We start from the raw sequence: 25,159 nt of genomic DNA, 5'->3' as shown, positions 1-25,159 counted from the left end.
TCTCTCTGTCTCTCCCAGGATAGCCTGTATATGCCAAGGATGGATCCTGGGACCAGAAACCTTCAGAGGAGGCATTCTATGCTCCTTCCTCTAAGAATAAAACAATGTTTGAGTCCTCATGGTTCCAAATAATGGGCACATTTAAAGCAGAAGCTGTTTTAACACTGCACTTCTCACCAGTTCCGTTGGGATCCTCACCCACCTCCCAATGTCTCTCTCTCCACTACAGGCAGAGAGTCAAGAACTACCAGCACTTCCTGGCCTTGGCATTTGCCATCACAGAGGTCAACAAGGATCCGGCTCTCCTTCCCAACACAACGCTGGGCTTCCGCATGTATGAACACAACGACCTTGCCAGATGGATGCATCAGAACAGCCTCTCTCTGCTTTCCACTTAGGGGCGAATGATGCCCAATTATAAATGTGACCGGCAGGATAAACTGCTCTCCATTCTTGGGGGTCTTGACTCCAAATCTTCCAGAGAAATAGCATCTCTAACAGGCATCTACAAGGTCCCACAGGTAAGAGGATCCATCAGGGGATAGATCTGAGGGGCCTGCAGAGCTCAGGAGCACTAAGATGCAAAGGCGATCTCTGAAACAGATTTGCCCCTGCAGTGCCTGAGTTGCCTGTATTCTGGATTGGAGGGGTCGGGGGCCCTGGCTAAGCTGGCATTCCTTGGTGGTAGCCAGGAAACCCAGATGGCTACTGCATGACTAATCCCACCCAGCAGAGGACCTGTTCTGTCAGAAAAAGTGTGTGGACTGGGAGAAATCAGAAAGATTCTCTTGACACCTTCAAGAGTCATAAAGAACAAGGCGCCTCAAGACTTCTTGTTGTTCTTGCTGTGATCAGTGTAAGCAAGTGTAATGTAATGCATGTTGGGGCAAAAAATCCCAACTTCACCTACAAGCTGATGTGATCTGAGCCAGCAGTGACTGACCATGAAAGAGATCTCGGGGTTGCAGTGGACAGCTCAATGAAAATGTCATCCCAGTGTGTGGCTGCTGTGAAAAAGGAAAATTCCATGTGTGGCATAATTAGCAAAGGAGATGGAAATAAAACTTCCATAATCAAACTCCACTTATACAAATCTAGGGTGCAACCACTCTTAGAATAATGTGTCCAGTTCTGGTCACCACATCAAGGAAGGACATTGCAGAGGTGGGAAAAGTGCAGAAAAGGGCAACTGAAATGATCAAGGGGCTGGAACAACTCCCTATCAGGAAAGTTACAATATCTGGGATTGTTTATCTTGGAAAAAAAGGCGAGTAAGTGGAGAAACGATAGAGGTGTACACAATGACGCATGGTGTGGAGAAAGTGGCTAGGGTGGCATTTTCTCCATCTCTCATAATACTTGAACCTGGGGTCATCCCATGAGGATGAATAGTGGGAGATTCAGGACAGATAAAAAGAAGGACCTCCTCACACAGCGCATAGTTGAACCATGGAACTCACTTCCGCAACATGCAGTGATGGCCACCAATTGGGATGGCTTTAAAAGGGGATTGGACACATTCCTGGAGGAGAAGGCTATTACTGGCTGCTAGTCCTGATGCCTGTATGCTCCCTTCAGTGTCATAGACACGATCATAGATACGATTTTCTTTGGGGACTCCAGTGCTATGTCACAATTAACACTGTTCTTGAGGAATCATGAAAGAAAGACCGGGACCCCATTTAGGAAGGTTTGGATCATGACATCCTATTGGGAAATGGCTGCGGCAGGAGCCCCCTCAGGTGGGTGGTATCTAAAAATCTTGTATGGTGCTTTGCACTTCAAAGTCCACACAAGGGATGTGCCAGAATTCAAGCATTTTCTTGGGGCTTTAGATCCACTCCAACCACAAGGAGTCGTCCCTCTCCGTTTCTGGTGGGAAAAGGCATTTAGCTGTCAGTTTCTGAAATCAGGCCAAACCTCTCCAGGAGGAGAGAGAGCCTGTACTGGGAAGGAGAAAGCAAAGGACCTGCCACACTACAAGTTTGAAATGAGCATGACAAGTCACAGCTACAGGATCTACAATGGTGTTTATTCTGTGGCACACGCGTTGCATGCTGTGTCTGGATCCAAACGTGGACTGACGGGGGGAGGCAAGAGGCTCCTGGACATCCAGCCGTGGCAGGTAACATCCTCCTTCACCCTGGGCAAGCGTATCAAAGCACCTCAGTTGGTTCTCAGTGGTGTGATCCTTGAAGCAAATGGGGGGCCGGGGAGAAGGGGCATTAGCCTTTCTTAAGCTCTGAAGAAGGACATGTCCCCATGGAAATGCTTCCATGGCCATCCTTTCCCTTAAAAAGCACTGGGAAGTGAGTCCGGGATAGAGGAGATTCATGGAACTTCCAGAATAATTTTTCAGTTGCAACTATGACTAGTGAGGAGGGAGGAAGGCTGTGAGGCCCCAGCCAGACATATAGTTATTATGCATGAAGTGTCACTGTTCCCAAGCACACCCCTGCAAAGCAAACAGCAGGCAGCTCCCCCCGCCCCATCCTGGTTCCATCTTGACAGCCAGCTGAAGAACCCCAGATGCGGCTCTCTTTACTGCTATGAGTAAAACCCCTCCAGCTCCCACTCAAAGATAGGAGGGTGTGTTGTAGCAAGTAGGCACCAGCCAAAAAAGCCCGAAGCATTGCACAAGCATAGCCGAGCAGAGATGCCAAAATAAGATACATCTTAAGCATTAGTTTACTAATGGAGTCCAGGAAAAAAACCCAGCCTCGTAACTTAATGGCAGTTACAGAGTGTTAGAAGATGCCAGAACTCATTCACAATTTCCCTCATTTTCTGAGTGTCTCTTGCATTTCAGATTCTTACCTCTTTGAGGAGCATCCACTTTAACAACCGCGCTGGAGATGAAGTCTCTTTCTCGGAAAATGGCAAGAGATGGGAAATCCTGAACTGGATCTTCTTCCCAAATGGGTCTTTCTATTCTGTGAAAGTTGGGGGAGTGGATTCAGGGGCTCCCCCAGGCCAAGACTTCACCATTCACCCTGATACGATTGCATGGGCGACAGAGGTGGGGTTGAAGGGAATGTTCAGGGGTTCACCTTTCACCCCAGTTGGAACATGAACGTGGCAGGACAGAGGTCGCCTTCTCTGTGCAGAGAGAGGTATAGAGCACCATCGCTCTCTCTCTCTCTCTGCACTGAGAGGGAAAGTGGATGACCCGAACTTGCTGATATAATGGGAAGGGGAAGGGATTTGCTGGGTGGAGGCTCCCTGTCCCCTTAGCCTAATCAGGATACAGGTGGTTCTGGCGTTAGGATTGGTGTCTCCCAGAGGAGCCTCTTTTATGATGGTTCTGAGAGATTTGGCCCTCCTGTTGGGGATATTGCAACCTCTTCTGCAAGTTAAAAGAAGGGGGCAGTTTGGCATTTAGCTAGTCAAAGCATCGACATAGCTGGCCTTAGGACTCTATAGCTCACAGTGGCCTCCTGTTTCTTCCTCCCCCCCCCCCCGCCTTTCTTCATTGCTGGGAGTGCACCTGACTTGCTCTCCCTCCTGCCTGAACACAGAGAAATTGACTGAACAATCTCTTGGTTTGAAACTGGAAGCTGTGCATGCATTATATGCAAGATGACGTCTGAGCAAAGCTGTCTTATTTCTTAACTAAAAGTAGAGTATGGCCGCTGTATGTTCTTTAGCCTTCATGTGAATGTGGGACTGGCAAACCTGCATTCTGTTTTGCCTCTCTCTGTCTTAACTGCCTTTCTAATAAGAGGCAGTGATACCACGTAATTCCCATCACCTCCTGAACTCATAATCCCCTCCATCATGCAACGGGAGGCTCTGTTGTGTAGCTACATTCAGTGCAGTTGTCGCCATGTGGAAATCCCCTACCATTTGCCTTTTCCCTTTTAGAAGGTGCCCATCGCTAGGTGTGTGGAGCGTTGCTCTCCAGGGCACCAGAGAAGAGTTGCAGAGGGGAAGCCGGTTTGCTGCTACAGATGTGACCGTTGTCCAGAAGGGACGATTTCTAACTCCACAGGTACCTCTGACTTTGAGAGCCATATAAAAGTGTGGGTCATACTGGAGTAAGAATGAAGTGGGGACAGGGGGAGGTCATAGACAAGGGGACGTGTGCCATTTGCCCTAGGAATGTTTTCTCTATAAATACCATTTTGGATGGCGTATCTCTGTTGTTTACTTCCGTGCAAAGTATTCATGACATCCTCAAGAAACCTATTCAAATAGTAAAATAAGGACTCCCAGGAAATTACTAATACTCAAAAGTACAAAATCGGTTTCGGACAGAACATTGATTAGGGTAGGTGGTTGGTCATCCTTATATCAACTGGAGGATGTTACTCCAATGCAGGGATACTGTGGGTGCCCAACTGGGTCCGAGAGTCTGTTGTAGTCCCCCACCACCACTTGCCCCCAACCTGCCTTGGCGAGCCCCTGGGATGTGCTGGACCCATCTTCTTGTGCCTGGGGGCTTCCTGTCCTCCAAGCGAACTGCCATTTTAGTGCAAGATGGGGGGGCTAGTCTTTCAGATATCTAATGTTGTGCACAGTGATGGCTGGAAATGGCCATTTCCACAGCATTAGATGCCTGTCATGTTGTGGAAATGGCCCTTTACAGGCTCCGTTGTGCACAACACTAGATATATGGAAACTAGAGCCCCTGTCCTGCATCAAAATGGTGGCTCACATGGGGGAGTGGGCAGCTGCAGGGCACTCCTGGACCAGGGCTTGTATGGCCAGGCTTGGGTGGGTGGGCAGCAGGGGCAGCCCCTCACACAGCCAGCAACCTCAGACTCGGGTGAGTCCATCCGCCCCTACTGCAGTGTCAGACGGTTTCCCCTTTTTATCTGTAGTGATTTTTGCAATCTGTTCCCCAGCCTCTGCACCAACACAGCTCCTCAGAGGACATGTTGTCATATTAAGATGATGAGGGATAGGACTTTCCCTATATCTTCGGCCATTCAGAAGATACTGCAGGTGACTGAGCATGACTGAGTTCTTAAATTTGCCAGGTTTTCATTTCTAGTTAGAGAATTTGTGATTTTCTTCCTTGCCGAATATTGAGCACAAGTCTGGTACTGTGGCAGACCAGGCAAAACTTTCCTATCTGCATCGTCTCAGCCCTGCTGCCCAGTTAGGAAGTTCTGTAATCTGATGCCTCCAAGAGAATTCTGGAATTACAAATGAGATCCCAATGGCTAATGCAACACAACTGAGGCGTTCTGGCTCATGAGTAGTGAAGGGGTCTCATCTCTGGGGTTTGCCAGATGAGAGACAGCAGTGCCAGGCAATTAGAGAGGAATCATTAGAACCTTTTAATGATTAAGAAGGAATCCAAATAAGGAGGTGTCCGTGTTAAAAATATAGTCGTGGGTTTCATTAGCATCATTCAAGAGAGTACTGTAAAACAATTAGCTGCATAACTGGGCCAGATTAGGGGTGCACGAAAGTCACTTACCTGGTCTCGCATCTTGCTTCGCAGTGGGGGGGAGGTGCTTCGCTGCTCCCCTCGAAGTTCAGGCCGCTATTTGCGTTGTCCTTATTTTCGCCATAGTCTACGTAAATCTTTACGTAGACCACAGGGACCAAATAAGGAATGCGAATGGCGGCTCCCTATGGGGGCCTCCATTAGCCGTACGCGCTTTTTTTTTTTAAAGTCACCCGTGATAGGCTACGTGACGATTAACGTAGCCTATCATGGCTGACTTTGCAAATCTAGCCATGATAGGCTACGTTAATCGTTACGTAGCCTATCACAGGGGCGTTTTGTTTTTTTTTTACTTTGCTTCTAATGGCGGCGGCGGCAGCCGGTCGAAAAACCGGCTGCCGCCCCCGCCCCTGACGAAGACCTGCCAAACTGCCGCCGGGACCCGCCGCTGGGAGGGACATTCGTGAAAGGTAAGTCCCATCCTGGGGGGGGGCGGGGGGGCGGAGAAGTTCTCCCCAAACAACCTTCGGAGGACTGAATGCGTTGGCGCTCGGCCCCCCGAAGTTTCGGGGAGAAATTCCCCCCCATCCCTAGGCCAGATGTAAATACAGCAAGACGTTTAATAAGGAGACAAGCTCACAGGACAGGATGATATCCATGAAATCTTCTAAGATCACTTTGAATTCTGTCCCTGTCTTCCAGGTCATTACCTATCCGGCCCAATTTTCTGTCATCTGCAAATTTGATCAGCATTCCCTGCACCTCCTTCTCCAAGTCATTAATGACAATGTTGAAGAACACTTGGCTCAGGATTGAGCCCTGTGGTACCCCACTCGTTATGTCTCCCCAGATCTCCCCAGAAAATCCCATTGAGAAGCACTCCTTGAGTCTGATTCTGTACCCAGCTGTGGATCCACCTGAGAGTTCTTTCATCTAGCTCGCTTTGAGCTAGTTTGCTCTTTAGGATATCATGCAGCACTTTGTCGAAAGCTTTACTGAAGTCAAGGTATATGATGTCCACAGCATTCCCACAGTCCACAAAGGAGGTAACTTGATCAAAAAATGAGATCAGAGTTGTCTGGCAGGATTTGCTCTCGACACATCCATGTTGGCTTCAAGTAATCACTGTTTTCAAGTAGTCATTGTTTTCAAGGTGCTTACAGCTGGATTGTTTTATCAACTGCTTCTGAATTTTCGCAGGGATTGATATGGGGCTGACTGGTCTGTAGTGCCCATGATGTTGGATACTGAAAATGTTTGAATTCATGCATGCAGAACCTCCTGTATTTAGTGATGTTATGCTGATACCTTTGGAGTAAAAAGACAAAAAAAGACAAATCTTGTCTGAGATGTTTTTTAAGAAATAGAGTCTGGTATCACCCATCTGGAGAATGAGGGATTAAGCTTGCTCTAAGATGGTTTTGAGAGTGTTCTCTATATGTATGGCTCATCAGGTAACACAGCATTGCCTTCATGCTGGTAACATATATTGAGAGAACGTCTGAACCAGGGCATATGCCACAGGGCCGCGGGTGGGAGATGGGGGTGGGATCATATGAGGAGAAAAAGTAGCATTTTGTACCTTTTCTGTTTCTGGTGTTCTGATGGCCAAAGCTTAAACAGGAAATGATCAAAGTTTTAAAGTAAGGTAGAGAATGGCTATTTCTATCCCTGTCTTTGAGGGCTGAACAAGGCTCCACATAATGAACATCGTGTCATGATTGTGATATTTCAATCATTGTTGCTCATTCCAGATGCAGCTCGCTGTGCCCCATGCCCAAAAGGTCAACACCCAAACAAGAACCAAGACCAGTGTATCTCCAAGAAGATCCACTTCCTTTCCTATGAAGAGACACTGGGCAAATTTTAGCTTCCCTAGCTCTTTTCCTCTCCTTGATCACGTCTCTAGTACTGGCAACCTTCATTCAACACCGTAACACACCAATCGTCAAAGCCAACAACCGAGAGCTCACTTATGTCCTCCTCATCTCCCTCCTGCTCTGCTTCCTCCGCTCCTTCCTGTTTATTGGCCAGCCCACAAAGCTCACCTGTCTTCTGCGACAAAGTGTTTTCAGCATCATCTTCTCTGTTGTGATTTCTTCCATTTTGGCAAAAACTGTCACAGTAGTTCTGGCCTTCATGGCCACCAAGCCAGGAAACATGGCCAGAAAACTCTTGGGGAGACAACTGACAAACGCCATTGTCCTGGTCTTTCCCCCCATCCAAGCTGTGACCTGCATTTTCTGGCTGATGACCTCTCCACCATTCCTAAACTTCAACTTCCATTCCCTGCCTGGAGAGATCATTGTGGAATGCAGTGAAGGCTCAGTCACCATGTTTTACATTGTCTTGGGTTACATGGGTTTCCTGTCTCTTGTCAGCTTCATGGTGGCTTTCTTAGCAAGGAAACTGCCTGACAGCTTCAATGAAGCCAAGTTTATCACCTTCAGCATGCTGGTGTTTTGCAGTGTTTGGGCCTCCTTTGTGCCCACCTACCTAAGTACCAAGGGGAAGTCCATGGTGGCTGTGGAGATCTTCTCCATCTTGGCCTCTGGGGCTGGTCTCTGGGGCCCAGTCTCAATTGTAAAGATCACCTAAGAAGGAGAGGAGCCTGTGATTACAGTACATTGCTTACAAAATCCCTGCTAATTCCTTTTCCAGTCCATCAATCACAATTCAGCTTGCTATTTGTTCTTATGGGATTTATTGTGATCCCCATTTGTTTTATTTTAAAATAAAACTTCCTTGTTCACTTCTGTATTGCTGTATATTTTTATACTGACTCAGGGGAATGGTGTTTTGTTTGTTAGCTTAAAGTTATGGAAGGCTTTAATATTTTTTATACATACATACATACATACATACATAGTTTATTGCTTTTTAGCCAACCAGGCCATCTGCATGGAGAACAGGCAGAATTTCCCATACCATCCAGAGGGAAAACCAGGATGCAAATTGTTAATAAATAGCTAATAAAAACAAATTACAAACAATATTAAACTCCTAAAACTACATTTGCCGGCATGTTGCTACCATATTTACAGATTTTGTTCTTTTATAACAGTTAATCTCTTTCATCTTTGCAGGGCTCGGCTGACAAACTTAGCAGTCCTATATGATATATAATGATCTGTTCCAGCTAATTATAATCAGGTTATGCTTACGCTGGAGGTATCCTCAGGCACAGCTAATAGAGGTTCAAGGTATTGCTTCCTCAAATCAGTGTACAGTGGGCATTCTGTTAGGAAGTGTATCATGTCCTCTTTCTTGGGGCAGCCAGCTGGGCATTCTGCACTCATACCATGATTGGTCTTGTAACGTACCTTCACCTCCATCAATTGGAGTGAGTTCAGGCTGCACCTAGTCATGAGCCATCTCAATTCATGTGAGGTGATAGATATTAGATACGAGGGAATCTTCCCCCGAGAGGTCATGATACTTTTATAGATTTTATTTGAGCGGCTTTCAGCAGCACCAGCCATTGCTATTTGGATATCCACATCTTGTAATCTCTTTAAGATCACATCCCTAGCTCCATCATATCCCCTTGTGAGCAAATATGATTGTGAAAAACCCAACTCAGAGATAGATGTAATTATCGTATCTGCCCACGATCTCCTTCCCATTGCTTCATATGCTAATAGAACCGGGGGGGGGGGGGAGTTGAAACATTATCTTCAACCAGAAGAAGATGGCAGCTTTTTGGACAAGCATTCCCACTGAGTGACAAGCTGGTTCTAGTTGTACAATGGTCCTAGATGTAGATCTAGGAACCCCGAGTACTCTAGAAAGAAATGTATGCTGCAATGACTCCAGTGTAGGGATGTACAAATCCCTTACCTGGCTCCACGCAGGGGCATCCGCGGTGGGGGGGAGGCACTCCGTGATAGACTACGTAAATACTTACGTAGCCTATCATGGCAGGGGGGGGGAACCAGCGTACGCAAATGGCGGTAGCCGCCGCCATTTGCGTACGCTGGGGTTCCCCCCCCCCACCATGATAGGCTACGTAAATACTTATGTAGCCTATCATGGCCTCTGCAGGGATGCAAATGGCATCCCTCTGTTAGCCGTGATAGGCCACGTAAGTATTTACATAGCCTATCACGGCTATGAAGAGGAGGAAGCGAATGGTGGCTGCAGGATGGCTGCCATTCGCACAGCAGCGTGGACGGGAGCAGGTAAGTGCTCCGTTTCGCATGCCTTTCATGAGGTGGGGGTGGCAGGTACATTGTCCCGCGCGCCTTTTGTAGGTTGGGGGGGTGGGGCTTCATTTCATGACGGATTTCAGGGGCCCGAATGCACTGGCATTCAGCCTCACCGAGATCCGTCACGGAAGTCTCTGACATCCCTACTCCAGTGAAGCTGTATTTGCAGGGGTCCAGGCAGGTGCCCCATATAATATTTGGGGAAGTATTTTACCCTTATGTAGCTCTATTAAAGGGGCCACCATCTTATCACCTGGTCCTGCAGCAAACTGAAGTATAGTATTACTTGTTAGATTAGTTGTCCAAACTATTTCCTTCAAATGTTCAGACCAAGATCCTAAACTTTGAGATGTCACTCCTAGGTTTTTCTGTTTGTTAAGCTGATCAAGCAGGTGATTATCCAGATTATTCTTCAGTGCTCAGCCTTCCTTATAGTCCAGCTCTCACAGCCATACATTACTACTGGGAAAACCATAGCTTTGATTATACGGACCTTTGTCGGCAAGACAGCATAGTAAGAAGCATCTAATCAAAGCTATGGTTTTCCCAGTGGTAACGTATGGCTGTGAGAGGTGGACTATAAGGAAGGTGGTGCGCCGAAGAATTGATGCTTTCGAACTGTGGTGCTGGAGAAGACTCTTACGAGTCCCCTGGACTGCAAGGAGGTCAAATCAGTCCATCCTAAAGGAAATCAACCCTGAGTGCTCATTGGAAGGACAGATACTGAAGCTGAAGCTCAAATATTTTGGCCACCTAATGCGAAGAGAAAACTCTCTGGAAAAGACCCTGATGCTGGGAAAGACTGAAGGCAAAAGGAGAAGGGGACAGCAGAGGATGAGATGGCTAGATAGCATCACCGATGCAATGAATATGAACTTGAGCATGCTCCGGGAGAGAGCGCAGGACAGGAGGGCCTGGCGTGCTATGGTCCATGGGGTCACAAAGAGTCGGACATGACTGAACGACTGAACAACAACAACTACAATAGCCACTGTCAAATCTTGGGGAAATTTCCCTGTTCTGTCAATAAATGTAAATAAGGCTGCTAACATTGGAATCCACCATTGAGGATAATCCATCAAGAAGTCTGGTGGAATGCCACTCCTTCCAGGGGCCTTTCCATGCTTCATCGTCTGTATCAGCATTGCTACTTCCTCACAGGTAACTGGGGGCCAACTAGGTGATTCTAGGTCATCCTCCTGCAGTGGGGGAAGACAAGCCCTCTCATCATAGAAAAGGGAATGAAAATGCCGTTCCCATTCACATGTCGCAATAGCAGAATCTATGTATGGGATCCCGGAGTATCTTAAATCTGAGGTCAGGCACCAAAATCTGGATCTATCTTTCCTTTCAAGTGCTAATGTTAATTCCACCCATTGCATTTTTTGCAATGGGTGCAAAAAATGCTTTTTTTCTTTGATTGTTTTTTTGTAGAGTTTACGCAGTGCCAAGTAGGACTGCGGTAGAGGGACTATACCTCTTAGAGATTTATGTTGTCTTTTAATTTCCTTCTTAAGTTTCCTGCAGTCCATGTCGAACCATGGGTTGCCATCTTTTGGCCCCTGGTTCCTTGAATGACTTTTCTAAAATAAAAGAGGTTTGACTGCTACTATAATCTGGGCATAACATTCTAACATTACTTCCGGCTCTTTGGAAAAGGACAGAGTATTCAACAAAAGTTGAACATTCTCAGAACGCCATAAGCATTTCAGGGCATTTAGATCCACATTTGCCCATTTGCAACAGTATGTTGCATCCCTCGTGCTTGGGACTAGGAACTTATTTTCTTGATTTACCCAGACATTTTTAAAACCTTCCAGCTGTACAGTCAAAGGTTGATGATCACTACATGGATATGAATCCACCCTAAAAAGCATAATCAGCCCAAGTGCAGTAGGAGATATTGCAATATAATCAACTACACTAGCCCCAAGATGGTGGATGAAGGTGCATTCCCCTGTCAGATCCACAGGCATAGAGCCATTGAGAATGAAAAGTCCAGATTGACAAATGATTTGAATAAACAACTTCCCTTGGATGTTAATTGTGTGGTCCTTTGACTGTCTGTCCTCTATCAGTGGGAAGTCACCCAAGGAAATAGTGGCTACTGGCTCTATTGCATCCCAGTTTGGGCCAATCTGGGCATTAAAATCCCCCACTAATATCAAGTGAGCTTCTGGTAGTTTGGTCTGGAGGCCGAGTATATAATCTGCGAGGCTTTCCCAAACATTTTTGCAGTGATAGGTTGATTTCCAGGGAGGAATATACACATTTACCATAATATATGATGTTAAATTGGTTTTGAAGAATACAGCCAGAGCCCAAGACTGCAATTTGCTAATAAGGTAACTTTCCCCTTCTAGTGAGGTTGATATACAGCGGGCTAATCCCCCTCACGGGCGCCCCGTGCCTCTAAGTTTGCTCACAGGGATTTCATAGTTTTTATAATCACTCAGAAGTATTTCCCCGGTACACCATGTTTCCTGTAGAAACATGATGTCAAAGGATCTAAGGTATCTTCTGAATGAGTTACCTGCCCTTTTATTGGACCATCCAGAAATGTTCCAGGAGACACACTTAAGTGAGCTCCTCGAAACCTTATTTTGTCAGGGAGAGCATTCAGGTATAATTCGATCTATTGAGGGGTCAAACTGCTCGGCGCCATTTAGGCGGAAAATGGGGTCCTGAGTCATGTGTTTCCTTTGAAATTTTTTTGCTATTGGGACTACTGTAGTGTTGATTTCAGCCACCACTGTTTTCTGGGTTTTTTTCAGTATCAACTTAAAATTATCAATACTAGGATTAGTTACAGTATTGGTTAAAGTATTGGTTAAAGGGATTTCAGGTTCTAGCAAAACATCACTTTTGAGTGGAGAGCTAGGCAAGCATAAAGTCCTACAGTTTGTTTGTTCTCTGTGCGTCCTGATCAACAGGATCCTTATCAGTAGTTCTGGCATCTGTCTCCTGAATTACAGTCATTAAGCATTTCATTTTTAGACTGTTTCGGAAGGTTATGTAGTCCGCTTATTTCTGGGACATACTGGTCTATGGGTTTCCTTCTGGGTATCTGTTTAAATAGTGGTGTTAAAGAGGGTTTTTTAAAAAAACCCTTCTAACCCTTACTCCATATTTACCCTGTTGGGACCACACAGCAAAAATTTCTTTAACCAACATTGGCGAGTTAAAAGTTGTTATTGTTGTTGTTCAGTCGTTCAGTCGTGTCCGACTCTTTGTGACCCATGGACCATAGCACACCAGGCCTTCCTGTCCTGCACTCTCTCCCAGAGCGTGCTCAAGTTCATATTCATTGCATCGGGGATGCTATCTAGCCATCTCATCCTCTGCCATCCCCTTCTCCTTTTGCCTTCCATCTTTCCCAGCATCAGGGTCTTTTCCAGTGACTTTTCTCTTCACATTAGGTGGCCAAAATATTGGAGCTTCAGTATCTGTCCTTCCAATGAGCAGTCAGGGTTGATTTAAAAGTTGTTATACACCTCTGTAAATAAAGAGAGCCTGGGAGCGTATGCACAGATCTAATATTTCTTACATGGACTCTTAAGTTCAGCAATATAGATTAAGATTATGCACAACTCTGTTTTTCCCCCACCAACTTGGCAGGACCCAATTTGATAATGGTGACATTTCAAAAGCCACCTGGTCTGGGGCTAAAATTAAGTTCCCCTTGATGTCCCAGTTTTTCAGCTCTACAAGTTCTCCACAATCTGCAGAGTTCAGGAGGTTCTGATGTTTAAATACAGTTGAAGGGGCCAAAACCTGAGAAGGTCGTAGGGCTGGAGGTGTAATATCTTTCTGCTTTGCTTCCAATTCCACTTCTTGTTTTGTTCTGGTTTCCTGCTCCTTAAGGAGTTGTATAATCTCATCAAGTTGTTTTGTATATCTAGCAATCGGGGTTTGTTTCTCATCTATAGCTCCAATTGATCCAAAAAATATTATTTCAGGTTTTGGCAACTGTTCTGCCATGGTTTCAGTGGCTGCTGTGTTCACCTCTTCTGGGTTCAGCCCGGTAATTGCTTGCATCTCCTCCTTTCTCCATTCCTGGGGCTCCTCCTTTTTTCTTTCATGGTACTCATCATTTTCCTCCAAAGGGGAAGCCAGGATTGAATATCGGTTGGTAGTGAAAATTGGAAGTTCACCTGGGATATCAGAGCTGCCAAGCATGAAGTTATCAATTTTAGATTGCTTTGAAACAGGGAGTGTTGGGGACTCTAGGTGGCTTCTCTGCCTCTTTTTCTTGCTGCTCATTGCAGATAGGGATGTACGAAAGTCACTCACCTGATCCCAAAGCTTGATTCACGGTGGGGGGGAGGTGCTCCGTCCCTCCCCCTGAAATTCTGGCCGGGGGGAGGAACCCTGTTGCTCCCCTCTGAAAGTCTGGCCAGGGGGGAGGCGCCCCATCCCTCCAGCTGCAAAACCTCCTCTCCTGCCGGGACGCAAATGGCGGCAGCTTTAGCCGCCACCGTTTGCGTCCCAGCAGTCAGCCGTGATAGGCTACGTAAATGTTTATGTAGCCTATCACGGCTGACTTTGAAAAAAAAAAAAAAGCAAATAACATTCCCCTTATTTTTGCCGTAGTCTACGTAAATGTTTATATAGACTACACATGCCAAAATAAGGAACGCAAATGGCGGCGCCTATGGGCGCTGCCATTTGCGTACTTGCTTTGTTTTTTTTCAGAGTCAGCCGTGATAGGCTACGTAAACATTTACGGAGCCTATCACAGTGTTTTTTAAAAATCTAGCCGTGATAGTCTACGTAAATCTTTATGTAGCCTATCATGTTGGGTTTTTTTTAACTTGGAAATGGCGGCGGTGGCAGCTGGTCGGAAGACCGGCCACCGCAGCCGGTGCCGCCGAACTGCCGCCGGAGCCGACCCCGTCAGGGACAATCGCACAAGGTAAGTCCCATCCCGGGGGGTGGCAGGGGGGTGGCAGACTGTTTCTCCACCAATTTCGGGGGGCCGAATGTGCTGGCATTCGGCCTCCCCGAGATTCGTGGAGAAATTCTCTGACATCCCTAATTGCAGGTTGAGAGTAAAAAAACCCCAAATAGTAGGGATGGTGGAGAATTCCGCCATGGATTTCAGTGAGGCTGAATGCACTGGCATTCAGCCCCCCAAAATCTGGGGCGGAACGGCCTGCCACACCCCTCGCACCCCCATGGATCTCCCTCAGGACGAGACTTACTTGGGGCGGATGTTCCAGACGGCGGCAGCTCCAGTGGCGGCTTTGGTGGCAGCGGCAGCGGCTGGTCTTCCGACCGGCTGCCGCCGCCATTTGCAGTCTGGTCTTTTGTTTTTTGGTTTTTTTTTACATAGACATGATAGCCGTTTGCGTCCCTGTATTCAACCGTGATAGGCTACGTAAAGACTTACGTAGCCTATCATGTCTGGGTTAAAAAAAAACAAAACACGTATGCAAATGGCGGCAACTACGGTGGCCGCCATGTGCGTTCCTTATTTTTCACCGTCTTAGTCTACGTAATATTTATGTAGACTAGTACGGCAAAAATAAAGGGGAACACAAATAGTGTAGTGGGCGCTATTTGCGTTCCTTTTTCATTCGCCGTTTTAGCCTTCGTAAATATTTGTTGTTTTTTTTAATCCAGACGTGATTACGTAAGACTTTATGTAGCCTATCATGGTTGAATACAGGGACGCAAATGGTGGCGGCTACAGCTGCCGCCATTTGCGTCCCTGCTACCCAGCGGCCGGATGTCCGGCTGCTGGTGGAGCCGACCGGCGGCTCCGCGGAATCCCCGTGGAGCATCCCAGAGTACAGGTCATGGAATAATGGGCTCAAGTAACAGGAAGCCAGATTCCGGCTGAACATCAGGAAGAACGTCCTGACTGTTAGAGCAATACGACAATGGAACCAATTGCCTAGGGAGGTAGTGGGCTCTCCCACATTGGAGGCATTCAAGACGAGGCTGGAGAGCCATCTGTCAGGGATGGCCTTGTAGGTCCCTTCCAACCCTGCTATCCTATGATTCTATGATTCATCACCTTATGCTCACCATGCATTTATGCAGAAATAAAATGTCAGTCACAGAGGTCTCCTTCTGTGGAAAATGAACCATGCCTAAAGTGCTGGAACCCCTGAAACTTCTCACTGTTCAGAGTTGAGGTGGCTGCACATAAAAATGCTGCAGCCCAAATTGTTACATGGATTAACCACTTGCTAGAATGTTTTATTAATAGACAAATTGTTAAAAGACAATTTAAGGCATTTGACTGAGTGGAATATTTTCTTGTTGCCTTGTGTGTTTCTTTGTGTGTTTCTTTGTTGGTTTATTTCATGTTATGGGAACTGCATCCCAATTTGTTAAAGCTGCATATTCAGCACCAGATATTTTAATGAACAAAGAACCAATGGGAAGAAAGGATTGTCCCCTTTTACCATTATTGCTTTCCCTGGGCATCAGACCACCTGCTATTGCATGCTGCCTCTTACCTCACACACACGGTACCAAGATAAATACGAATCAGATGAAAGCCACATTGTCTGCAGATCACGTTCTGACATATCTGACCCAGCCAGACTGTTCTTTACCAAAATGGTTTGAGGAGATTTGAAAATACCCCCAGACCTCCTGTAACTGTCTCCCCCTGTTTTAATTCATCAAATAAGTCTACTATCTCCTCTAGGGATGTACGAAAGTCACTTACCATTTCACAGAATCTTTCGAGAAGGGGGGGAGGCGCTCTGTCCCTTCCCCCAGAATCCGCGAAGGGGGGGAGTCGCTCCATCCCTCCTCCCAGGAATCCTCGATGGCTGGCTCCGCTTCACGGGGATTCCACGGAGCCGCCAGCCAGCTCAACCCGCAGCTGGACAACTGGCCACTGGGCAGCAGGGACGTAAATGGCAGCTGCCATAGCTGCTGCCGTTTGCATCCCTGTATTTAACTGTGATAGGCTATGTAAATATTTACGTAGCCTATCATGGCAAGGTAAAAAACAAAAAACAAAAACTGCGTATGCAAATGGCAGCGGCTACGGCGGCCGCCATTTGCGTTCCCTTTTTTTTGCAGTTTTAGCTTACGTAAATATTATGGCGAAAAATAAAGGAACGCAAATAACACCCACTATGCTATTTGCGTTCCCCTTTATTCTCGCTGTAATAGCTAAAACTGTGAAAAAAAGGGAACACAAATGGCGGCGGCCGTAGCCGCCGCCATTTGCGTACGCGGTTTGTTTTTGTTTGTTTTGCTTTGCTGTGGTAGGCTACGTAAATACTTATGTAGCCTATCACGGCCTCCACAGTGACGCAAATGGTGTCCCTGCATTAGCTGTGATAGGCAACATAAGTATTTACGTAGCCTATCACGGCTATGATGAAGAAGCGCAGGGTGGCCGCCGTTCGCTCGTCAGCGTGGACGGCAGTAGGTAAGTGCTCCGTTTCGTGCACCTTTTGTGGGTTGGGGGCCAGGGGCTTCATTCTGCCATGGATTTTGGGGGGCCAAATGCACTGGCATTCGGACTCACCAAGATCCATGGCGGAATTCTCTGACATCCGTAATCTCCTCCCAATCTCCATCTTGTGGGGTTATATGAGAAATTTGTTTCAATTCATGTTTGATGAGGATTTATCCATGAGAGGGATCCACAGCTGGCCACAGAGTCGGACTCAAAGAGTGCTTCTCAATGGGATCTTCTCAAACTGGGGAGAGGTAATGAGTGGGGTACCGTGGGGCTCAGTCCTGGGCCCAGTGTTCTTCAACATTTTTATTAATGACTTGGATGAGGAGGTGTAGGGAATGCTGATCAAATTTGCAGATGACACAAAATCAGGCGGAATAGCTAATACCCTGGAAGGCAGATACAAAATTCAAATGGATCTTGATAGGCTGGAGCACTGGGCAGAAAACAACAGGATGACATTTAATAGGGAGAAATGCCAAGTTCTGCACCTAGGAAAAAGAAACCAAATGCACAGTTACAAAATGGGGGATACTTGGCTCAACAATACTACAAGCGAGAAGGATCTTGGAACTGTGGTAGGTCACAAACTGAATATGAGCCAACAATGTGATGTGGTTGCAAAAAGGGCAAATGCTATTTTGGGCTGCATTAACAGAAGTATAGCTTCCAAATCCAGGGAAGTACTCGTTCACCTCCACTCAGCACTGGTTAGGCCTCATCTGGAGTCCTGTGTCCAGTTCTGGGCACCACACTTCAAGAAGGATGCAGACAAACTGGAGAGGGTTCAGAGGAGGGCAACAAAGAAAGTACCCTTAAAGTACTTCAAAGGTCGTCACAGAAAGGAAGGCAAGGATGTCTTCTCAGTCATCCCAGAATGCAGGACAAGGAGTAATGGGCTCAAGTGACAGGCAGCCAGATTCCAGCTGAACAGCAGGAAAAACTTCCTGACTGTTAGAGCAATATGACAATGGAACCAATTCCCTAGGGAGGCAGTGAGCTCTCCCACACTGGAGGTGTTCAAGACTAGGGTTGGCGGAGAATTTCTCCCCGAAACTTCGGGGGGCCGAGCACCAACGTGTTCGGCCCCCCGAACAAGTTTTGGGGAGAAATCCACCGCCCCCCCCCGCCCCCCGCACCCTCCCCGGGACGGGACTTACCTTCGCCGAATGTCCCTCCCGGCGGCGGGTCCGGCCGGCGGTTCGGCGGGTGTTCGAGCGGGGCAGGAGTGGCAGCCGGTCTTTCGACCGGCTGCCGCCGCCGCCATTGCAATGAAAGAAAAAAAAAATGCCCCCTGATAGGCTACATGATGATTCACGTAGCCTATCACGGCTAGATTTGCAAAGTCAGTCGTGATAGGCTACGTAAACATTTACGTAGCTTATCACGGTGTTTTTTGAAAATCTAGCCATGATAGGCTACGTAAATCTTTACGTAGCCTATCACGTTTGTTGGTTTGTTTGTTTTTTTCACTTGGAAATGGCGGCGGCGCCAGCCGGTTGGAAGACCGGCTGCTGCCGCCACCGCCGCCACCACGCCGCCAAACCGCCGCCGGGACCCGCCGCCGCGAGGGACATTCGCCGAAGGTAAGTCCCATCCTTGGGAGGGTGTGGCAGACCATTTCTCCACCAATTTCGGGGGGCTGAATGCGTTGGCATTCAGCCCCCCAGAGATTCATGGAGAAATTCTCTGACATCCCTACTTAAAGGCGCAAACTATTATTGCTGTGGCATTGATGGTCTTCTCTAAACAGCAAGTGAGGCCTAGAACGCCTTTGTTCTAGCTACTAGAATGTTGACAACAAAAACACATTTTTGGGTGTAAGTCTGGAATTTGAACTTTTGGAACTCAGTTTGTTCAGTTCATCAGGAACCCTTGAAATGAGAGTGCCCTCTTTCTGTAGAGTTACCTGTGGTTCTCTAATTAAGGCCAAAATAAGGAACGCAAATGGCGGTGGCCATGGCCGCTGCCATTTGCGTACGCGCGTTGTTGTTGTTGTTTTTAAGTCAGCCGTGATAGGCTACATGAACATTTATGTAGCCTATCACAGCTGACTGCAGGGATGCAAATGGTGGTGGCTATGGCCACTGCCATTTGCGTCGCTGCTAGCCAGTGGCTGGATGTCCGGCTGCTGGCAGAGCCGGCTGGCGGCTCCGCAGAATCCCTGTGGAGAGGAGCCGGCCGGCCAGGATTCTGGGGGGTGGGACAGAATGCCCCCCCCACCGTCAACATAATCCATATTATGGATTACATACAGGCAATCTAGTTCTTCTTTTTTAATTCCTTCTACAGTCACGTGCTTTCCACTTTCTTTAGGCAGAGGAGGTTTCATAGGGATCATAGAAAACATGGCTCCAGTATCTATTAGGGCCTCACAGTCTCTGCCACCAACCCTTAACTTTACCATGGGATCCTCCTGAGCGTTTGCTCGTAGGGTGGTGGCCTTAGATTCTGGTCCCCTTCAGCGAGACTCCCCCCCAGAGGACTCTGCCCACATTTGGCGGCCTTTGGGGTGAGTCTCCTTTCTCTTCTCCTTCAACTCTGGACAATCCTTCTTCCAATGTATCTTCTCTCAACAATACACACATTTATCGAGCCCCGGTCGGCCCTTTCCTTTTCCAGCCCCCCGTCACTTCTGTGCTCTCAAGCCGCGGTTTATCTTTCCGCCCATGGGGGCTGCCAGCATTGCCTTTTCCTTTTTTCAGGAATGGCACTCTTTTCATGTGCTCTCACGTGCACCATAGCTACTTCTTTTGGCTTCATCAAGGCATCTAAAAATTTCATGATCTGGCCGGGGTCTGATAAGGCTAAAGCAGGGGATGACATTGAGGCTTGCTTCAATTTAAGAAAAGCCTTTCTTATTTTAATTGTCCACTTCTAGTGGGTAATAGTTTTGTTACAGCTTCATATGGGGGCTTTGCCCCTTTTTATGGCTACTATAGCCCCCCTCTTGTAACAGGCACACTTATCTTTTGGCTTGCCTGTTTTGCAGATCATGTTTCAAACTCTCTATGCCATGCACCAGCTTTAACTCTTTATTTGCCTTCTCCGCAAGTTAGGCTGTTTGCCATTGCTTTGACAGAAACTCACTTGCTTAGACCTTCTTACTAATCTCGACAACACACATTTGGGATAAGCTCTCTTTCTTCTTTAAGCCTTTTTGTCTGCTACTTTCTTCTGCCTTCTTTTATACCATTTTCATATCATTAAAATCCAACACCATGACTGGAAAACATTTGTTTTGGATCATAGGGCATGGTGGAACAGATCTAACAATTATACTGCTCCTCTGACTGCATGGTCGGGGCCCATCAAAATCAAGGGAAGGGCATTCTCATACAAGCAAAGAGTTCAAAGCCACCATTTTTGCATCAGCAACTCTATGCTGCATGAGTTTTGGCAGAGTGTCAGGTTTGCCTCTGAGCAAATGGAACATCAGAACAGTTCAGATTGTGAGAATGAGCTGGAACACATGGAACAGGAACTTTCTCAGGCTTCAGAAGCACAGGTGGCTTAGAGGTATCATGGGAGAGTGGGAGGGATCTTTACCTCTCACCTCATAGGAGAATTTGCTGCCCCTTTTTCTTCTAAACGGAAACTCATGTTACAGTTTCTCTTTAAACTTCTTGAAGGCTGTTTCCTTTGTAGTCTTTGAATCTCTACCAATTTGCATCTGTATGCTTTATTAGGGTAAATGAAATCAAAGCCTTGGAAATCATAGAATCATAGAATAGTAGGATTGGAAGGGGCTTACAAGGCCATTGAGTCCAACCCCCAGCTCAGTGCAGGAATCCAAGTCAGAGCATCCCTGACAGATGGCTGTCCAGCCTCGTCTTGAAGGCCTCCAGCATGGGAGAGCGCCCCACCTCCCCAGGTAATGGGCTCCATTGTCATATTACTCTAACAGTCAGGAAGTTTTTCCTGATGTTCAGCCAGAATCTGGCTTCCTGCAACTTGAGCCCATTCTTCCGTGTCCTGCACTCTGGGATGATCGAGAAGAGATGCTGGCCTTCCTCTCTGTGACAACCTTTCAAGTCCTTGAAGAGCACTATCAGATCTCCCTCAATCTTCTCTTCTCAAGGCTAAACATGCCCAGTTCATTTAGCACCACCAGAACTCTGCAATTCTGGTTTGTAAGTGTCCACAGGAGGGATCTGGGACCGATGTTTGACTGCTTTGCTTTCAGGTTAGAGGGCTCCTTCCAGGCTGATCCTAATTTGGCGTCAACCTCTAATGAGAAGCAGAGACTTGGGGGTCCTTCTCCAGTGGGATAGCAACATAGGAAGCTGCAGTATATTGAGTCAGACACTTGGTCCATCTAGCCCAGTATTGTCAGCACTGACTGGCAGCAATGGCTCTCCAGGGTTTCAGTCAGGAAGCTTTCCTGCCTCTTTTGGAGAAGCCAGGCATTGATCCTGGGACCTCCTGCATGCAAAGAATGCAGAGTATGTGCTTTGTGGCACTGAGCTATGTATGGCCCCATTCTAAGCCAGAGCATAATTCCTCTTTCCATTTCTGTCAAGATCAATGGTACTATGGTAGTGACACAGACGCCCTGGGAACTATAATGTCCAGAGACTGGGGGAGCCAAGCTCTGCTGTTGCATCTACTGCTGCAAGGTGAAATATGTGGAAAGGGGTGTGTGTCTCTGTGTGTGTGTGTGTAAGGCAGAGAAGGGGCGCTTGGAAGCTGGGATTTGTGCATTCAACCTATTCGTTGGGAGGACACTTCATACTTTGATTCACTAACATTGAAGTTGCAGGATTGTGTTCTCCTTGTACCTGAGTGTGGAATAAATAATTTTCAGAACCTGGCTTTGCAGTCTCCTCCTCTGAATCGAGCTGAACGCAGGGTGACCTGGGGAGGGTTGGCCAACATATATCCACTTCCTCGCAAACTGGGAGAACAGGTGACCTGCCCCTAGAGGCTGCTTGATGCAAGGAGGGTTGGCAGAGCGAAACAAAGGGTGGGCTTCATGTTAAGAGTTTCATAATGACCTAGAAATGCCCACCTTTCCACCCCCCTCAGACTTCATGTAAGGAAGGGGAGGGGAACGTTGATTTCTGGGTGAGCTGAAGTAGATGAGCAAACATTTCTGACTCACATTTTTGTAAACATAGCAGCAACAAAAGTCTCCCTCCCACCTGATATTACATTATATCTTCACTCACCTCCCAACATAACTCCCATCATTGCAGGACAATATTCAAGCACTACCAGCAAGTCCTGGCCTTGGCGTTTGCCATGAAGGAGATCCACAAGGATACAATTCTCCTCCCCAACCACACCCTTGGCTTTTGCATCTATGACCACAGCAACATCACAAGATGGATCCACTTGAACAGTCTGTCTCTGCTCTCCACGTCGGGGCAAATGTTTCCTAATTATAAATGTCACAGACATGATCAACTGCTCTCCATTATTGGGGGTCTCGATTCCAAATCCTCATGGGAGATTGCTTCTGTAATGGGCATCTTCAAGATCCCACAGGTAAGGGGATTCATTTGGGGAGAGATGTGGGGGATCTGCAGAACTCAAGAACTCTCAGCTGGAGAGGCCAATCTCTAAAACCATTTCCCCCCATGCACTGGGTGTGCTGCCTTGATTTTGGATGGTAGGAGTAGGAGGCCTTCTGACCTTGGCTAACCTGCCCTGGGATAACCACAGTCATAGCCAGGAATCCCAGGGGGCTATTGTTTGACTAGTCCCAATCAGCAATGGGTCCATTACATAAGAAAAAGCTTTGGATTGGGAGAACAAAATGGAGTCTTGCAGCACCTTAAAGATTCACAAACAAACCTCCTCCTAAAGGAGAATAAATGAGGACAAGGCAATTGCAGAGAAGCTGCATGAATTCATTTTGTCTGTCTTCACTGCAGAAGATATAGGATAGATGCCTGTGCCTGAACTGAGGTTTCCAGGAAGAATGTCTGAGGAACTGAGGCAAATAGTGGTGACAGAAGGTGATGCTCTCAACTTTATTGATAAATTCAAAGCAAATGAATCACCAGGCCCTGATGGTATCCATCCTAACATTCTCAAAAACCCCATATATGAAATTGCTGATCTTCTAGCCAGAATATGCCACATGTCCCTAAGATCAGCCTCTGTACCAGAGGACAGGAAGATGGACAATGTAACACCAATTTTTAAAACTGGATCTAAGGGGGATCCGGGAAATCTCAGGCCCGCTTGCTTAATGTTTATTCTGGGTAAAATGGTTGAAAGCATTATGGAAGATAAAATTAGTGAGCATATAGAAGGTCATGCCCTGCTGGAAGAGAATCATTACATCTTCTGAAAAGGTAAGTCCTATCTCCAACCTTTTAGAGTTCTTCGAGAGTTTCAATAGACATGTAGACAGAAGTGATCCAGTCGACATTGTCTCCATGTACTTGCAAAAAGCTTTTGACAAAGTCTCGCATGAAAGACTCCTGCACAAAATTAGCAGTCATGGAATAAAAGGACAGCTCTTCATATGGATCAGCAGCTGGTTAAAGAACAGAAAGCAGAGAGTAGGAATAAATGGTAACTTCTGCATTGAAGGCATGCAAGTAGTGGGGTCTCACAAGGTTCTGTACTGGGACCAATGCTTTTTGAGTTGTTCATAAAGAATCTGGAAGAAGGAGTGTGCAGTGAACTGTCCATGTTTGCCGATGACACCAACTTATTTAGGGTGGTTAAAACAAAAAAGCATTGAGAGGAGCTCCAAAAGGGTCTCTCCAGACTGGGAGAATGGGCATCCAAAAGGCAAATGAGGTTCAATGTAGGCAAATGCAAAGTGATGCATGTTGGGACAAAAAATCCCAACTTCAAGTATAACCTGATGGGCTCTGAGCTAGCAGTGACCAACCAACAAAAAGATGCTGGGGTTGAGGTGGACAGCTTGATGAAAGTGTCAGCCCAGTGTGTGGCCGCTGTAAAAAAGGCAAACTCTATGTCTGGCATAATTAGACAAGGAATAGGGAATAAAACTGCCATTAAGGGATATTGTAGAGCTGGGAAAAGTGCAGGAAAGGGCAACTAAAATGATCAAGGGGCTGGAGCATCTCCCCCATGAGGAAGGTTGGATGGGGAGATATTTTTCTTCCTCTCTCAAAAGGCTGATTGGTGGGAGATTCAAGACAGATCAAAGGAAGGGCTTCTTTACACAGCACATAGTCAAACTATGGAATTTGCTACCACAACATGTAGTGATGGCCACCAATTTGGATGGCTTTATGAGGGGGTTGGACAGATTCCTAGAGGACAAGGCAATCGATGGCTACTAGTCCTGATGGCTATGTGCTCCCTCCAGTACCAGAGGCAGTATTCCTACATAGACCCAGGTGACAGCCGGTTGGCTACTGTGTGAAAAGAATGGTGGGCTAGATGGACCCTTGGAACGTATGGGCTTTCTGATTAAGACCCACTACCATTATGTCACGTTTTCCATTCCGTGTGTCCTAATGGATTTTGACACAAAATGGAACTGTTTGACCAAACTATCCTATTTGGGCAGGGGCCCTAAATCCCCACCACACTTAGAAAGGGTCCTATTGCTTCAGTATAGCAACATGAGCCTCTTCAGGATGATGGCTATAAACTGTGTCAAGGTTACCTCAGGGCAGCCCTGTCTTTTGGGTTGATATCCACACTAGTGGGGAACCTTAAAGAGAGCTTCATTTCATATTAGATGCCTATGTTCCTAATGGATGTCTGCCTTCTGGATAGCACTTCTTGCATCTGAAGTCAACTGTAGTAGTCCATGGAAGATTATGCCATGAAAAATGTGTCAGCCTTCAAAGCAGCACAAAATTCACCGCAGTAGACTAAAAAGACAATCTGTCTTTCAGCTCGGTTCTGGTTTGGTTGACCTTGTTCAGGGAGAAAAAACATAATTTCCTTTCTTCTACCAGATTGATACTAATGAAATTGCTCAATATGTGGGCCCTGTCCAGCTGCTCCTGCGTTTCCATTGGAACTGGATTGGTCTGGTTGCCTTAAATGAGGAAAGTGGTGAAAATTTCATCCAGACACTGACACCAGCGCTCAGGCAGCAGGACATCTGTGTGTCCTTCACTGACATGTTTGAGCCAACAAACCCTCTTCTTCTACAATAAGCACTATCTGGATCTA

At 46.8% G+C, this 25,159-nt stretch overlaps 1 protein-coding gene across 1 annotated transcript in view; it reads left to right on the top strand.

The window, feature by feature from the left end:
- The window catches only part of LOC146340955 (vomeronasal type-2 receptor 26-like), an 80,370-nt gene extending 79,972 nt beyond the window's left edge, over window positions 1–398 (top strand). The window contains exon 5 of the mRNA XM_084807284.1: window positions 230–398. Coding sequence (XP_084663410.1) covers window positions 230–398 — 169 coding nt within the window. The remainder of the gene's footprint in view (window positions 1–229) is intronic.
- Window positions 399–25,159: the final 24,761 nt, after the last annotated feature.

Source organism: Heloderma suspectum, chromosome 6 (genome assembly GCF_057233095.1).
Source record: "Heloderma suspectum isolate Gila_16-S chromosome 6, 16-S_ref, whole genome shotgun sequence".
NCBI lineage: Eukaryota > Metazoa > Chordata > Lepidosauria > Squamata > Helodermatidae > Heloderma > Heloderma suspectum.
Note: the sequence above shows the minus strand (reverse complement) of the source record. Positions and strands in the feature narration are given on the sequence as shown.